At 49.8% G+C, this 18,270-nt stretch overlaps 1 protein-coding gene across 2 annotated transcripts in view; it reads left to right on the forward strand.

The window, feature by feature from the left end:
- Positions 1–17,794, forward strand: part of LOC105693638 (transcriptional activator cubitus interruptus) — a 44,461-nt gene extending 26,667 nt beyond the window's left edge. For both annotated transcript variants that reach the window (XM_048656648.1, XM_048656646.1), the window contains 11 exons: positions 8,063–8,385; positions 9,150–9,239; positions 10,585–10,794; positions 11,617–11,933; positions 13,027–13,302; positions 13,411–13,575; positions 13,917–14,081; positions 14,295–14,711; positions 14,799–15,518; positions 15,604–15,858; positions 15,944–17,794. In XM_048656648.1, the coding sequence (XP_048512605.1) occupies positions 8,063–8,385; positions 9,150–9,239; positions 10,585–10,794; positions 11,617–11,933; positions 13,027–13,302; positions 13,411–13,575; positions 13,917–14,081; positions 14,295–14,711; positions 14,799–15,518; positions 15,604–15,858; positions 15,944–17,431 (4,426 nt within the window). In that variant the 3' untranslated portion in view covers positions 17,432–17,794. The remainder of the gene's footprint in view (positions 1–8,062; positions 8,386–9,149; positions 9,240–10,584; positions 10,795–11,616; positions 11,934–13,026; positions 13,303–13,410; positions 13,576–13,916; positions 14,082–14,294; positions 14,712–14,798; positions 15,519–15,603; positions 15,859–15,943) is intronic.
- Positions 17,795–18,270: the final 476 nt, after the last annotated feature.

Consider the following 18,270-nt stretch of genomic DNA (forward strand, 5'->3'; position numbering starts at 1 on the left):
GGTGTATCGAGGGCCCTAAAATATCGCTCGGTTTCCCGCTCGTATTTCAAAAATCATCACGCATGCCGGTTCGCATAATAAAAACGCCTGCAGAGCAGCGCCGCACGTCGAAGTCGGGAGTTGAAATATTCGAGGATCGGAATACCCGCGCGGAGGACTACGGAGATGAGAAGCATGCGACGCGGCAAAAGGGAATCGCGGAGCGGGAGGTCGAACGACTCAATCCCTTCGTCGCCCTGGTTTACCGGCGGTCAGAGCGAATCGTTACGCGAATATAAAGGACGGAAATCCGTCGTCCTTCGACCCTGCCGTACTCCGGCCCGCAGATTATATTGGAATAACGAGAGAATAGGGGGAAGCGAACGGGAGCTTCGACGATACGCGAAGTTATACCTCCGCTCTCGCCGGATCCTGAAGAAAGCGGGTTTCTCAGCCCCCGCAATTAGCACCGCTAACAAGGCCACACGCGCTTTCCGGGATACCAGAAGCAACTCGACGCGTCCCTCTTCGCTCCTACGCCGCACCGCCCAAACTCCCACCGACTCGTTATTCGGTAGATACAACAGTTGAGATTACATTTGTTTACTCGATTCATAGATACATAGGTGCGGAGTACGCGCGTATACGTGGCCTATAAGACCAGAACTCACCTGTGTGCGTATCACGTACATATACATAAGTATACGTATACCTTTCCATCCACCGAGGGGTACACGGGGGTCGGGTATATGCACCTAACAGCAAGCGATAATTATCACGGGCGCGTCTTGCCGAGTTGGGATCTTAATTGAGGCGTGGGGAAGTAAGAAGAGGAGAGAAAGAATAAAGGAGAACGAAGAACGAAGAGCGAAGAACGAAGAACGAAGGAGAGGAGCGTCCTTGTTTTGTCGTCGGGGACTCGGTCGATCTCCCGAGGTCCCGAGGCATGCGCCTCCTCCCCCCGCAGTTTCAGCTCCGGCGTCGAGCTCTATATCCGAGCGAGGAAAGGGGGAGGGAGTGGGTTGGATGAGGAAGAGCGACGCGAAATGAAGAGAGTCGAAACGGGAGAGGAGAGATGCATGGGGAAAAGGGTGAGCCCGAGAGAGAGAGGGAGGGCCGAGCTAACCGGTCCTCCTACACTCCTACGCGTCATCCCGCTCGCTCGGCACGGTGCGCCCGTCGGGACAGCGGGGTGTAGAAGTCCGAGGGACCCGACCGGCAACCCGGCCAGGGACAACGCAACGCACCGGGGCACCGAGGAGGAGGATCGCTGCCAGCGTGGTGGTAGTAGCGTACGTACCTCGGGAATTATTTATGGTGCCTGATAGAGACGCCGCTCCGGCCACGTTCGCGTTGTCTACGAGCCACGGACCCACGCACCGCATACCAGCCCCGACGCGACGAGTCCCTTGCGCCGCACCGATACGGGTGTCCACCTCGTACACGGGTACCTATACCCATCGTGCGCACCACCTGCGGCACCCGCTATCCGCGGGACTGTCCCAATCGTAACCGAAAACCAACTCGAATCTGTCATCCACCTATACCCACGTCGAATCCAAAAAACCTACCGAAATTCATCGCTATTCGCATCACCCGATTTCCGTACCGATCGAGCAAACCCGTGCACGCACGCGCGACGCTGTTTACTTATCGGTGTTTATTTTCAATTTTCGTTTGTTTTTTTTTTCTCTCGTAGAGGCCGATATCCGTACGGGTGTACGATTCCAGAGTCGGGTCTCGTGTGCGCGGTTTCGCGCGTGTGTACGCGAGGTTGCACTTCTCGGTGGATCGTTAAGCCGCGTGCAGCCACGGCGTTGGTAAGATCCGAACGGTGGACGCCCGTAGCGTGGGTGTCTTCGAGCCGGGACCGGCGTTGTAGATGTTGAAGCGGGGGGTATAGAGGGATGGGGAAAAGGCAGGGCCGCATTCCCTTATTTATTGCCCGGAATATTAAGTTACCTTATACTTCGGGGCAGCGTGCAGCACTGCGGCGCGGGTCGCGCTAACCCCGACCGTGTTATTTCAGGCAGTGGGAGAAAGAGATGCAGAAGAGGAAAGAGGGAGAAAAAACAAAACAAAAAAAACAATATCCAATGAAAAGAAAAATAAGAAGGAGGGGAAGACACACTCGGTATAAAAAGAGAGCTCGATGCGGGGTGAAGATACACTACGAGCATTCGATACGATACGGGTACGAAGGGTATACCGTTACCGTGCATTCGCAAGCTACCCCGAAGAACAAACGTACCCCGAAGATAACTTCGCTGCGTGTTTGTTTTTTTTTCTTTTTATTTTTTTTGTTTTTGTTTTTCCGTTCAACTGTTCGTAAAATTGGGAAATTGAGAGAACGTTACACGTTTCGTACGATCGAAGAGAGGGAATTCCGAGAGCGATGATTGATATTGGAATTCGAGGGGACGCGGTTTGTGATCGTGCAGCAGCAGTCGGCCGTTGCGGTCGGGGAGGGTGAGAGAAACACTCGGTTTTATATCGGAGTTTAACCTACGGTCTTCGCGAAGAGCTAGTCGCGGGTATACACCGTACTGGGAGACCGCGTCGAGGTGGAGCAACAAGAAGAAGAAGAAGAAGAAGAAGAAGACGAAGAAGAAGACGAAGAAACGAGCGAGGGAGCGAGCGACCGACCGACCGACCGAGTGTGAACTTACAAGCGGTTACCTATATAAAACGCGAGATCGTTCCGAGGTATAGGTATATAGTTCGCTGCTGGTCACGAGCTCCGGAGACACATCGAGCTCAGGTACCTAACTCCGGAGCTGTAACTCGCTCTTTCTCTTGTCTCTCTTATTTTCTCCTCCGGAGAGAATCTCGCTTTGCTCTACACTGCAGCCCCGCGACAAAGGAACTCGAAGAGACCCCCTTTTACACCCGGCCGTGTGCTACGGCTATACGTACGTACAACGGCAAAGTCTGCTCGTCGACGAATAGGGCGAGGGATAAGGCGGGGGTGGGGATGCCGGAGGACGCGGGGTGGACCAGTTTTCTCGGACCCTCGTACGGTCGCCTCCTCGGTAGTCCTTTTTTATTACACGTGCCGAGAGTCCGAGACCTTCGACGCCAGATCACGCGTTCCGATTAACCATTCGCGGTAATCTCTGTATACCGGAAGGCCGCTCGAACCGAGCCGAGTCGCAGGCTTCGCGGGGACGCGATATTTAGCGCTCCCCCCCCCCCCCCCCCCCACCCGGAGGATCTTCGATACCCACCAACCCACCTACCACCTACCTCGTCCATCTGTACGTTTCTATTTCCAAGAAGTACGCGATTCTCCCATTTTTCTCCCTGTACATTCTCCTCGCCGATCTTCGTCTTTCACAGGATCGGTGGTAGCGAGACATTTTTAATCGAAGCCTTCCGGAATGAGAATTCGCTCTATCAGGACTACATAGACATGGCGGTCTTTCGAAAAAAGTCGAACGTCGAACGCGATCGATTTAAAGAAGAGTTCGTTGAGATCACAGCGATCAGGTCTATTCGGCGCGGAACGCACCACGTCAATTTACAGGAATAACGAGCAGAGATGTTGGAGGAAAATAGGTCCGACTGGACGGTTGGACGTAGCAAAAATCGGGGTTACGTCGAATCAAATATAGGAAATATAGCCTCGGCAGATCGAGGGCAAGGATAAAACGAGAAAGAGGAAAAAAACGTGCGAGCCGAAGTTGGCGAAGAATCGGCGGTGGGGATCTCACGAGATGGAGTGGCAACCGCAAACCCAATGAAGACATTAAAATGGACGAGGATGGATGCGAAATTGGTTGCAAGATTACTCGGGGCGGTGTTACTTCGACGCCGTCGGCGAAAGACGGTTCGGCTATACGCAGGGGTCGCAACGAATTTACGAGAGCAAATAAACATTGTGATTATCCTCCGAACACCCAGGGCGTCGTACACGGGGAGAACCCGCGAACCGTAGGCTCCGTTGATACCTCGTCTCTCATTTTCTCCTCTCGACTATCCGGCGAGGATTCGCGCGACTCCCTTCCGCTCTCCTCTCTCCGTCGTGCGAGGCGACGTCGTCCTCCCCTCGTCTTCCTCATCTACGCCTCGCGACCAGATAATCCAGCGATTCGTATGCCGATCGACTTTGACTCGGCTCGTTCGTTCCCCGACGCGATATCGCGGAATTATACTTTACCCGCGAACGAACGCGCCGCACAAATTACATTCCGCTCCGAGCCTTGAATAAACGATTTTGCGTTATATCTGTCACTCGCATCGGCTTCTCCAACGGAGGTGTTAATTTCCTCCTTTGGATTCTTCCGGCGGATGTACCGAACCGCCGCGTTTCATTCCGGATTTCGTGTCGTTCGGAAAAAGCAGACGAACTTTTGCCGCGTGTACGATCGAGGTGGCTCCGATCGCTCGCTGCCGCTGCCGCTGCGGCTGACAGGTATGCGCGTTTAATACCTAGGCCGGGTTTTAAGGAGGCGCGCCTTGAATCTGCATCAGCGGGTTGCATGCTAATAGGGTCCGGTGACCGATCGGGCGTGCAAATGACTCCATTACCTACCCTGTGCATAATACGACGCGGCGCAACTTCACGGCGCTTCTTTTTCCATATAGCATACGCACCGCGTATGTACTATTACCTCTACGTATCGACGTATCACCTCTCCGATGAAGTTATTATACCTGTACGTACACGTATACATACATACACAACGAACGTATTTTATAACTAATGCGTATACGCGCGCACACCTCTCCGTGTATTTATGAGTTAGTTATAAGGTTAAATGCGAGCAGCCATATTATGCCTCGTGTACGCTGGAACGCGCGTCGCTTTACGTGTTTAGCTCTTGATCACCTCGTCCCGAAGTCGGCTGCAGGTGCAGGAAATTAGAGAATGAAAGGAATTATAAAGAGTATTTAAATTAGTTATGCGGAGATGCATACGACGAGGATAGTTTCTGGCGGAAACGCGTGCGGTGTTGCAGCGGCGGTCTGGTAAGTGTGAAGCACGAGTCGTGCACGCGGTACAGCCGTCGCGTATTTTGAATAGGTAGACATGTACGTACGTATGTATACCTAGTTTTCGTGTCCTAGCTTATTTCTAAATATATAACACACGTTATACGAGTCAACTATTGACCCGGTCGCACACGGTACATTCATGTATAGGTATACACGTATGGACTCTTCTCTCCACTCGGCGACTCTCCTCATTCTTTTCGCTGTTTCGCTGCCGCAGTTACGAGCGATTCTCGGCAGTCTCATTGTCAGCCAAAGTCTCGAAAGATCTCCCTGTGCAGCGGGTTGATTTTTAGTATTTTCATTTTTATTTCCAAATCTTCGTTTTTTCGAGGAAACTGGAGTTCGGATCAGCGCGGAGCCTCGGGCCGGTCGGCAACGTGTCCGCCATATGGTTTCCCTCGGTCCTCCATAGTTCCCAGTTTCTCGATCCTCCTCGTATTATACTAGAGCGGCGCAGTTTCGCCGCATAGGCTGGCGGTATGTACGTTACGTTTCGTGGTCGTCGTCGTCGTCGTCGTCGTCGTCGTAGTTGCAGCGGGCAATAAATATCACAACCTGAAACCGACGTCGACGAAGCGTTAGCGGGTCGTCGTCGAGTTTAGTCCGCAAAACTCTTCGATCATGTTCTTCCTCTCCTTTGTTATTGTAGCTGCATCGTATCCTCGCTCGTAACGCATCGTCTCTTCGGCGTCGGCGTTGGCGTCGACTCGGTCTGTAATGACGACTAGAAGTTGGAAAGAAAAAAAAGAAAAAATAGAGAAACGAGGGGGATGAGTTCCGATTCTACTCTTCCACTCTTACAGAGTAAAACTATAAACTGGCGCATCGGCGGTGTATTAGTCGTCCGCGTCGGCCTCCGGGCATTGGGATCTCGACGCGATCGGGGGATGGTTGCTTCCGGTGTGAGTTAACGACACGGTGCTTTTATCTCTCGCGCGTCCGTCCGTCGGTCTTTCCCTTAGTTTTTTTTCTTTTTCCTTTTTTCTTTTTACTTCGCGAGCTACTTATATGTATATTTAGTATACCGATCTATTTCTCATTCCGTTTTATCTCTTTCTCTCTTGTTCCCGTTGACGAATAACGCCACCGAACTGCAGGCACTGTACACCACGCGTATACATATACTTATTATAAAACGCAGAGGTTTAAGGGAGAACGTATTTACACGCGTCATGTGCAGACGCCATGCACCGCGTCTGTCGAAATAGAATCGGAACGTCTTATATGAAGAAAAAAAAGAAAACCGTGGGGCTTGACGATGTTCTAGTTGTAATTATACGACCCCGTACGGCGTTCTCCATTTAACGCGCACCGGATCTCCCCTCCGAATTTCATTCGTTTTTGTTTTCCATTTGTTTTTTGTTTCAATTATTTTCTCGCCGCGGCCGCGGCAATTAAGAAGCGCTCGTTGAGTAGTAAATAGTGATTCGGGAATTGCTGCCGCGTGCGGGTTGGCGGTACAGCGCTCATTATGGAGTGCGCTGTACTAGCGATGCAGTAGAGCGGGGAATCAGGATCGGAAGTTTGTTCGCGTGCTGGTAAGAGGAGGCGTTTAGTAGCTATTAACACTCGAAGTGGTATTAGTTAGCGGCGGTGGTAGTTACGCCACGCAGGCGGACAAGATATACGTACGTCTCGTCGTGTGTCGAGTAGCAGAAACTGAGATTTGTGGACTCTGGGCAAAGACAAACACGACGCCCGAGTTATCTTTACTTGGCAAACTTGCGCCGAGAGACCGACTAATATTTATACAAGGACGCGCGGGTTAAACATACACTAGTCAAATCAAACGATATAATCCGAATTCAAACATCGCTTCCCCCTCGCCGTGTCTTCGCCTCGCTTTACTTCTTCCGTTTTCCGGTTTTCTTTTGTTTTTTCTTTCCCATCCACCGAACGTTATAACCACGTCGCATCGCACGCAGCCCCCGTTTTATCATCCCTCCCCTCCTCGTTATAACAAAACTTGTATACATACAACGTGTTTGTATGCAAACGTTATAACAGCTACTAAAATTACACGTCGTCCTGGCGCCTCTTTAAATATACATTCAACGTTATGTAGTTTCCGTCTCGTTGGTAAAAATAAATATTTAATACATCCAAGTATATGCGATTGATATTATGTCGCGAAGAAATTGACTCTATAAGACTCCGCGTGAGTTGAAACAAAAAAAGAAAAAAAAAAACAAAACAAAAACAAAAACCAAATTCTATCAATCTTCTCTTTACTTTTGCCATCTCTTGCGGAATAATTCTCGCTGTGGGATCGATCGTAAGCAACGTCAACCGGGTCGAGGAGACAGAAATACCGTTGGAATATAACGTCACGCATTGTCAGCGCATAGTGTACAGAAATCATGTATAGTAATAATTTTCCGTACGACATAATGAAGAAGTCGGAAGCTACGCGATCACCGGTATTTCGCAGCCTCTGGTCGCTTGTGCGGCAGCATCTCTTATATGCCATATGCTGGATGTGATGCGGTAGATTGCGCGGTGCTGAAACGGGAAGAGCCGAGTACTTACGTCGCGTTCTTGTTTCATGTCGTGTTCCGACGCACGAGCTCTACAGTGCATAATGGGTACCGCTTCAACTGGCTTCAGCTAACTGACAGAACAAAAAGAAGCGGTAGAACGAAGGAACGAGCAGGGGAGCAAAACGAAGCATCGGGAGAACGCGTGTAAGCGAACTATGCGTATAGTATACACGTACATGTATGTATAACGAAATGATGAAGAAAGAAATGACTTCGAGACGGCACAGAGACACGCGCCATTTGCCCGAGCGCGAACCGTGACGCCCAGACATCGCTCAAACGTCAAAGTACACCCGCTATATCTCGCCCTCCGATTCCGCCACCGAGCCTCTACCTATATTTTACCGCTGCTCGTTCGCATCGCTTCCTTCGCCTCTAAACGACACCCTGTCGCGGACGAATTTAGTCCCGTTTTATCGCTCGCCGCCGCGACGCGCAACGCCGCGGAGCCGTCGGTTAAACGCCGTATACTCGCCGTATATTTCTCTGAATAAACACCCGTGCGATAAACGAATAACTATACGTTACGCATTATCTTTTTGCAGATTAACGAGTGGTGGTGCTACGACGATCGGGGGAACCGGAAGCCCGGGTGGTAACAACGGAGCAGGGAGTTCCAACGGTGGAAACGCTGGTCCCGGCGAACAGGGCGACGGAGGCGAAGGTGAAAGCGGAGGGGCTGGTGGCGCGGGTGGAGGTACTGGGACCGGAAGTGCGCCGGGAAACGCTAGTTCCGGTACCGACTTTCTACGCAGAAGCCACCCCCTCTCGGAGCACACGTTGCACCCCGCGTATCGGCTAAACTACATGGACCACCTCTATCACCAGCTTCAGGCCTCCACGCACAGCCCCAACGCCTCGTTACATGGTAAGAGTTTGTTTAACTTCCGAGTGTGGAATTTTAATAATCCGCGCGATGCCCGCCGCGCTCTCGGAGCTTCTTATTTTTCATATTTTCACCGCGTCTCTTATTCGCCCGTGAGCGAGCGTACGAAGCACGCTGCCGGAGTGGATGTTTTTGTCCGCGCGTATGATACGAGAGGCTGGATGTGTACAATGTTGAGATTTCTCGGCTCTTGGATGCGTCTGCTTCACGTTGGCACGGTGCTCCAGACGCCTGAATTTTCGGAACACATATCTCGGCCCCCTGGGTCTCACGTGCGGAGAGGGGCCCAGTGGGACCTGGACCAGACAAAGTCCACTCCGGGAGAAGCCGCGTCCGTATCGAGTTACATCGCTGCAACATCGGCAGCGGCAGCGGCAGCGGCAGCCCGTCTCTCGAGATTCACAAGTGGCTCTCACGTAGCTCCAGGACTCGTACGCAACGCGTACGCGCCGCGTGTACCGCATAGGTGCGGGATGGATATACATAGAAGCTGCGGATATGAGGAGTGCGTTGAACGGTTCTGTTATTACATCGCGCGGTCGTGAATACGTCGGGATCACTCGATCGACACCCGCATATCCGCAGGAAGTGTATCGCGCGCTTCAGGTTGAGGTATTACTCTCGAGGCGTCCTTTCGCCTACTCGGCGGCATCGGCCGTGCGATTAAATAATCCCGAGAGAGGAGCGCGAACGTTGAAATACGGCGCGGAGGAATCACCTTTAATTTTGTTTACATTTCATTTCAGGGCTGGGTGGTTTAGGACCGGAGTACCTCCTGCACGCTGCCGGCCCCGCGAGCACCCTCGCCTCGTCAGAGTTCCCCTTCTCCATCGACGGTAAGTCCCGCCGGATTTCGACCAATTAACAATTAAGAACCGGCCGGACCCCTGGGGGTTTTTCGGGGGGGGGGGGGAGGGAGGATACGGGGGGGGTCCGCGGGTAACCCGACACCGAACCTCGATTCTCTTTTCTACTCGTCGAACGACGGAGACGACGAGCCGCTAGGCCCTGCAACCGACGAAACCGAGTCGACGACCGCGACCCGAAGCAGTTTACTCGTTCAGTCGAGGAACCGAAGAATCATTTGCCGCTCGCGTATCACGAATCGACCGATTCCCGTATAATTATACAGCTTGTATACCTTACACCCCGTGGTACGTGGGTGTATACCGTATACGCCTACCTCGTTTACGTACGTGTGTGTATACCGTATACGGCGTACGTGCATAGAGAAAAAGAGAAAATAAACGAAGGCTGTACGGGGTGGAGGACAAGGGAACGAAAAGCTCCTCGTTAGTAGAATCGGCAGGCTCGTTAACGCTTCGGCACGGCGCCGGACCACGCGGTAGCACCCGCGTCGATCGAAACTACAGATTGCACCAATTTACATGTCTCAATCCCGCGAGAGCCCCCTGCAATATCCCAACCCTGAGTAACGCGTCGCAGCGACGACTCTTGTAGGAAAGCTCTTGGAGAGCACAGCGGCTATACCTGTACCCGTGGCCGCGGTAAGACCCGTCGGGGCAACGGGTCACCGGGGGTTGTTCCCTGCAACGGCAGCCCCTGCGGATTCGAGCACTCATTAAGAATCATTACTCGGCCGATATATCGCCCGATAACCCTATCCCCGATACTCCGAGACTCCGAGACTCGCTTCTTCCTTCGCGCTCGGCCCCGAATTCCACCGGGTCTCGAACCCGGCCCCCTTCGGCACCGAAACCCCGAGTTCCGACTCCGGCTTTCGATCCTCGCGAACAAGGAGCTTGAGAAAAAGTGAAGAGAAAAATAGAAAAAGAGAAGAAAAGAAGAAAAAAAAAAAACACAGCTCGTCCGCCGGTTCGCGTAACTTTATACACCGGCGGGCAACCGACTGGAAACCCTGCGGGTGTCGGATATCGTCTTGCCGACCTCAACGAGAGACAACTAAGTGTCGAAACCACCGAGTTTGCCGCCTACGGTAATCGGCGAAAGTGGTTTGGTTTGCGTTTATACGCCGCAACCGCCACCGGTGCCGTAGCGGCTACTTATATGCTCGTTATTATATTAGGGGCTGCGGTTTATGGATGGGCAGGCGTACTTTATAAGGGAAACCATTCTCATCTGTACCCGTACTCACCTAATATCTGTACCCGATTATAAGGATACATGTGTAAACATTCTCTAACATTTTGTAATTCACAGCTTCGTCGAGACTAGGAAGCCCCAGGGCATCCGCTTCCGCATCTGCATCGGCGATAAGGGCGAGTAGAAAACGCGCCCTCAGTAGCTCACCGTACTCCGACAGATTTGATATCGACAGTATGATACGATTCAGTCCGAACAGTCTAGCTTCCATCGTGAACGGATCCAGAAGTAGCAGCGCGAGTGGGAGTTACGGGCATTTGTCAGCCGGTGAGAATTTCAACATTATTACTATCCTCGTTATTTCTTCTCCTTAATGTTAATGATTTTTCATAAAATAATTCCCCTTCGATACAATGCGATCGTGAAAAAGCAGCGGTATTAATGGAAAGAAGCAATCAAACGCACCTCCGGGACCATACGCGCCGCGAGCGCGAGAGAGTTGCGGTCGGGATAGTTTTTTAATAGTCGTCTCACGTGCGTCGAGCATAAGATAACCATATTAGTCGCGGCTAATCTAGTCGTAACAATTAGCGCCGCCGCCTTCGAAGTGCACCGTACGCGTCCCTCCGAACAGTATTCCACATCGTGAGTATTATACCCGTGGGTACGATCATATAATAAGTACGACGTACGTCGTTTTCCCCCCCCCCCCTGCCCCGTGGTGCGCGTATCCGCGTCCGCGTTCGGTCGTTCGTCGTGAATGAAGAAGCACAGAATAATAAAATAACAAATATATGTACGTACGTACGTACGTACCGCGAGTAGGTACAGGTAGTAGACGGACGGTGAACGCGGAGCGATTGAGCAGCTCGTTCTTCGTCGCGTCCCTCCAGCTGATTGAAATGCTGCGTTAGCTACGTGCCGGAAGCACGCGGCGTCGCGGCACGACCAGAATCCCAAGCCGCCGACCGATTACCAATCGCTGTTATCCGCAACCGACGGAGTCAATTTACACCGGAGTCCTCGCGAGCCAGCTCAAGGACACCGTTTTCTCCGCATAACTTCGATCCCTGAGCTAATCGCGCCCGCTCAACATCGCGTACGATGTGTATAATTGTTTGATTCTTTTCTCTTTTTCCGTTCCTCCAGCGATGAGTCCCGCTCTCGGGATGCACCCCGGGATGGCTCCGCACCTGCAGCAGCTACAGGCTCACCTTTTGCGAAGTGCTGCCGCCGCTGCAGCGCTTCTACCCCACGGACACCATCCGTCCTCCCATTTACAACCCCCGCCTCATCCCTCGCATCCCGCTCACCATCCGGCGCATCATCATCATCCCCATTCTCACGCCCACTCCCATGCGGCCCTCGGTCCTCCCCATGCGCAACTCTTTTCCGTACCACCCCACAGCGCAGGAATGGTCGCCGCGGTTGGTACCCATGGAAGCCTGCCACCCCTCAAGACTGAGGTGAGTTGATGGAAAGAGAAAATAGATTAAAAAACAAACAAAAAAAAACAAACAAACAAACAAACATCGATTCAGATTATTTCTGCGTCAATTTTTCATTCGTGTTTTTCCTCTTCTTCGTGACGATCGGGCAGAACAATTTGTAACGATGTGTATGCCTGGGGGTCCGTCATCGATTCAGAGTGGTTTGAATCAAAGGGTACGGGCATAAAGTTCGGAGATGGGGAGTATTCGATCCTCGGGTTACAGCCAATCTCGAACGTGTCACTTTGTCCCATTTCTGGAACGATTTTTTATTAAATTTTCTTCTCGGCCGCCACTAAAATTAGATTTACAATTGCGACCGTTTCAACATCGTCTCTTACCTGTTTTTTTGCTCACTCACTACCTCCTGCATCTCTTTTTTCTTCTTCTTTTTTTTCTCTTCTTTGCTCTTTACAACTCTGATACATTTTTTTCCATTTATTTCCATTATTATTATTCCCCAACCATACAGAGCACGTCCAGAGTGTCGATAATAAATCCCTTGAAAGGACTACGAGGGTTTACGCGATGTTTTACAGACACCCCATACAACAAAGCACCCACACGAGATTCTCGGCATAGTCATGCAGGAGAAGTGCGACGTTTTTTCTTTCTTTTTTTCTTTTCTTCTCTTTTTCTACCTACCTACCTACCTACCTACGTACCTTCCTACGTACAGTATGTATGCCTACTACCCAGAGCTCCGCGTACGAGCCGAGCATGCAGTCCATGAGAGTAACGTCTATATCAAGAAAGAGTGAGGAGGAGAGTACGAGCAGCTCCCTGGTACTCCGAAGTATAAGAAGTGCGGGGTAGAGCGGAGGACGTTGTTGACCGGTTTACGACGGCTCCACCGACGGATTGAATCGTTGCGCCCTTCAACCGCGATACGCGATAATTGCAGAAACACGCATACACGCCTGTGAAAGGCTTCTGTATACGCGAGTATAGTATTAAACACCCGCTACACCTGACCGCGTTGTACCTACAGCTTGTGTGTACCTGATGCCCTTGTTTCTCATTATTTCCATACCGATTTTATTCACCCCCTATAACCCTCGTTACGCAGCGTACAACGGAAACGCCGTGCAGAAGAACATCTGCGGAGGGATCCGGACGTTCGATAGCCGCAGAAGCGGATACCTCGTCGCGGAGAGGTTCGACGAAAGTTAAAAGAGAACCGGTAACCACTACCGCGAGTACAACAGCTATGACTACGACGACTACCGCCCCTCCCACCCATCCACAGGGCTTGAGTCCCAGCGAAGATCTTAGGGATGAACCGGGGGATTTTATTGAAACTAATTGCCATTGGAGAGGATGCGGCCTCGAGTTTCCCACGCAGGTATGAGAGAAGAATGAAAATTTTTAAATAAAAAAATTGCAACGTCACTGATCGTTGTGACGTTAAAAAAGTTGCCGGATTTCGGTTTTGACGATTCTTTATTTCTAGGATGATCTTGTCAAGCATATAAACAACGATCACATCCATGCCAATAAGAAGAGTTTCGTTTGTGGATGGGAAGACTGCTCGCGGGAAGAAAAACCGTTCAAGGCACAGTACATGCTAGTTGTACATATGAGGCGGCACACAGGTGAAAAACCCCACAAGTGCACCGTGAGTAACATTTTACTGAAAATCTCACTATAATCTCATGAATTTTTCGTCAGTTCTTTTACTTTATTCACATGTTTTCCGCCTTATGTCATCTATTGTAAATGAAAAGCACACACACCACTGCCATTGTACCAAGAATTGTTTTCTCATCAATTTCAACGCCATGTATTGATTGGCGTGATACGCGCACGAGTCGAATTGCAAATTAAATTTAAGAGCGAAGCTTGAGATTGCGATGTACACACATTTTGAAATCGATGTAACACTATCCATGTGTACGCCAATAAACTGCGGTGTACCAGAAGAATGACAGCGATTGAGTAGTGATGTTTTTTTTATAGTTCGAGGGCTGCTTCAAGGCGTACTCCAGACTAGAAAATCTCAAAACACATCTCAGATCTCATACCGGCGAAAAGCCCTATACCTGTGAATACCCAGGGTGCAGTAAGGCCTTTAGCAACGCCAGTGATCGGGCCAAGCACCAGAACCGAACGCATTCGAACGAGGTAATTAAAATTCAAGCTTATTCTCATTTTTTGTAATTTATTCGCGGCACAAAGCCTTTTCCCTTTCACTTTGCTCCATTCCACGGACTAACAAAAATCGTTCACTTTATGCCTCCCCCTGCGGTCGATATGGAAATTTTGTCACGTAAGTATATAGCGGAATAACAGATTCTCAGAACTGATAAGTGACCGATTTTATTATCTTTCTCGCAGAAACCGTACGTATGCAAAGCCCAGGGTTGTACGAAACGATACACAGATCCTTCATCCCTCCGAAAACACGTTAAAACTGTTCACGGAGCAGAATTTTACGCTAACAAGAAACACAAGGGTGGCGATGGGGGCGGAAGTGATGAGGCGGGTGCCGGAGGACACAGTCCAAGTCGCAGTGAAGATCGTCATCCAAAGACACCGAGTCTCTCGAGTCCTAGCATAAAATCTGAGAGCGAAGCGAACAGTCCGCCTGGAATGATGCAGCAGGGAAGTCCGCTTGTCGGGGGTTGCACCGATGATCTAGGAATGGGTTGCGGTAGCGGTGACGTGGTCACAGCCATTGGCGTCGACGAACCCTGGAACGAGGAGCCCGATGACCTCGACATTGCGGATCTTCCAGTTGCTCTTCGTGCCATGGTAAGTAGAAAAAGTTTGATCCAATAAAGACCGAAAAAATAAAAAACAACGACACTTGATGATGATGAAAAAAAAAAAAAAATTCAGGTCGGCGGAATGGAATCCCAACAAGCTCCCCCACCCTCGAGGAGTCGCATAAAAGGTCGCCTCAGTGCGAAAGCCATGCCACCGGTTTCCGTCGGTGTCACTGGTATGAGACTAGGCAGAGGAGCCGGAGGAATTGGAAATGGCGGAGGGATTGGAGGTGGTTGCATTGGCGGCGTAGGAGGTGGTGGCGTGGGAAGTGGAGGAATAGGAAGCAGTCTTGGAGGCGGTGGAGGCGGTGGCGGGGCCCCTGGGCCTCAGGGTAACATTGGGGAACTGAACAGGCGAATAACAGACCTGAAAATGGAAAGCGGTGCGCGGCAAACTACACTAACTGATCTTCAGTTGAGGCTGCAGCCCCTAAGTGAACCTCGTCGCGATAGCAATAGTACCGTAAGCACATATTACGGTAGTATGCGATCCGCCGATTTTGGAAGCCGAAGAAGCAGCCAAGCCAGTGGACTTAGTGCTGTAAGACTTGGACTTGGTCTAGGACTCGGAATCGGGTCGAACGGCCCTGGAACTGGAGGTGTAAATGCAGGAGGAGGTAGCGGCGGTGGAGGGGGAGGCGGAGGCAGCTTTTACGATCCCATCAGCCCAGGAAATTCAAGAAGAAGTAGTCAACTTAGTACCACCTCTGGGAGACTAAATGCCCCACCTCATCTTCAGGCGCAGTACTCTACTAGCAATCTCGTCGTTCAAACACAAAATATGTCTCTTCAGGTAGCGCATAATGAGAATATCATGGAAACATTTTACATTTAAAGATAAATGAAATTCTACATATATGTGAATCTTTCCATTTTAGGGTCCTCAAGGAATGCAAGGTGATTGGATGCCTAGTGGTCACTGTCCCCAGCCAGCTGGTGACCGCAGGATGTCAGAACCTACTCGCACACATCAGGGTCATCGGACTTCTCCCCTCATGCCACCCCGACCGAGATCAGCACAGCTTCCAGAACTACATCCGAATCAGGAGGTGATTTTAGACGAAGTTGGTGAAGGGGAAATGGTTGAAAATAAGCTTGTAATCCCAGATGAAATGATGCAGTATCTCAATCAGGTAAGGCAACGTTTTTTCCTGCTTTCATTGCCACCCTAACATTCTAGAGACTGTGTCGATTATTGAAATGTGATAAACATTGCAGGTACAAGCCGGTGGGAATCAAGTCAGCTACAGAGGCAGCCCTATGCCAATCTGCCAGTCACCTATCTGTACGAACCCCTCGCATTATCAGCGTCAACAAATGCCCTGTACGTACACAAACCAGCCGCATCCACAGAACTGCTATAACCAGTCCAACGGCAGGATTTCAAACTGTCCCAACTATCAGAACGTCTCCCCTTCTTCTTATCTCCATCAACAGTGCATGAGTTCCCGGGGGAGTCAAGCATCTGTTGGGGGGTATTGTCCGCCTCTGCAGCAAAACCAATCCCAGCCTCCTGCAGGCTATGGATCACAGTCTCACTGTGGATCTCAGATTGCAAGTCCGGCCGGTGGTCAAGTAATGTCACCCGGCTCTCACTATGCTCCAAGTCACGCTAGCGATCAGCCTATGACCTCTCCCGCAGCTGGAGCTCTTGCTCCTCAACACGTGCCGCAAAATGTGCAGCAAAATTCTGCGCAAATGACGAGGCACTGTCTTCAAAGCCATCTAGCATCGCGTCAGTTTTACGGAGGTGGAGCGGGATATGGGTGTCGGAATGCAAATTGTGCTCAGGCTCATCGGCCTGACGAAAATTGTGGTGCTCATACCCAAGCACAGAATCCAACTCCACAGAGTCATAGTGCACAACATTGTGCAGCACAGCCTCGAGGCGGACTAACATCGAACTGTCCCCAGCTATCACCTGCTTCGCATCAATCTACTGGGACAACAACGAACAACAATAACCATTCCAACGTTCGGTGTGGCCAAATTTCACACCAAAATCAAACTGGTCATCGACAAAATATTCAGCAGAATACCAACGAGCCCCATCACCACCATCACCATCAACATCTTTCGAATATACCTATCACTGGACGTTCACAGGGCAATCAATGCCCGCAAATTTCTCAGCCGCAATGTCCTCAGTCTGATGCACCAGGTCAAAAGGGGCACGGAGGTGGAATGAATCCACCAAATCAAGGAGCTAACCAGAATACCAATATTTGTGGTCAAATTGCCAGTGGTGGATGCGTTCAGCAAGGAGTTCAAGGTCAGACGAATATCCCTTGCGGTCCACAGTCATGTTCAATGCATCACGGATGCCAGCCACAAGCATCGCCAAATCAGTTCTCTTGCGGTTGCCAGTGGGGTTATGCAACGGAACCATGTTTCCATAGCCACGACGCTAACATGCCAGAAATTCAATGCAGAGATATTAGCCAGTCCCAGCAGGGTTCCCCGATTAAACCACCACAAGGTATGAGACAGGACTCTTACCGTAGAACACTCGAATATGTTGAACAATGTAGAAATTGGTCAGGAAGCGCACAAGCTCATGTACATGAAACCGGAGTTTCTAGCTCCACGCATCCCTTATCGCTTCCTCAACCCCTGCCGGCAAGCGCCAATATGATCGTGAACGACATGACTACCTCCCTTAGCTCACTGCTCGAAGAAAACAGATATCTTCAGATGATTCAGTAGTAGATTAAGACTTTTTTCCGATTAAAACTTTTTAATCGAGAAATTCAAGTGAAAATTCATCGATTGGCTCTTTCTTGCACGTTATACGTACGTACGTACTTTCGATGATCCTATGTCAATAACCGTAAGTTTTCAGATCTGAAATACCCTTACACTAATAATGTTGTGTGCGAAATGGCAAATACAGAGTTCTGCTCATGAGGACGCGTCAAGATTATTGAGATTAATAACGCGTTTTTGAACAATGTAATGTAATAATTTGTGGATGATTTTATTAGCCAGATATTTAGTCAGATTGTATAAGTTCGTAGCGTAAGATACGACTACTTTCTTTTTTATTTTCAAAATAAAATACATAGTACGGCCTAGCGTTTCATGATTTTGCTATAAATCAGCGGAGAGTGTACAGTGTACGCTGTGATACAAAATACTAATTTTAAAGAGATATTTGTAAGGATAAATGTGTATTGATTGATAGTTTGATTTAAGTAATAAGCTGAATTTCACACGAGGCCAATACTAGACTAATGAATATGTAGATAGAAACATTGTGTATGTAGAGCTCAAGATTTTCGTTCCCATGAAAATCGTATACATATTTTATTATATAATATTCTATGTAGTGCACTGTGTGAAAAAAATATCACAGTCACGTTTATATATTTATAAATATTACAAACTATACGTCCGGTAATACAATCCGGGCTGTCTTTATTTTATAATTATCTATTGTAAGATTGAAGAAGCAATGTCAGAAACGTTCCGAACTAGTAAATAAGAAATTTAAAATGGAAAAATACTTAAATCACTTACTATATGTACTCTTTTTTTTTAATTTT

Source organism: Athalia rosae, chromosome 6, assembly GCF_917208135.1.
Source record: "Athalia rosae chromosome 6, iyAthRosa1.1, whole genome shotgun sequence".
NCBI classification, from domain to species: Eukaryota; Metazoa; Arthropoda; class Insecta; order Hymenoptera; family Athaliidae; genus Athalia; species Athalia rosae.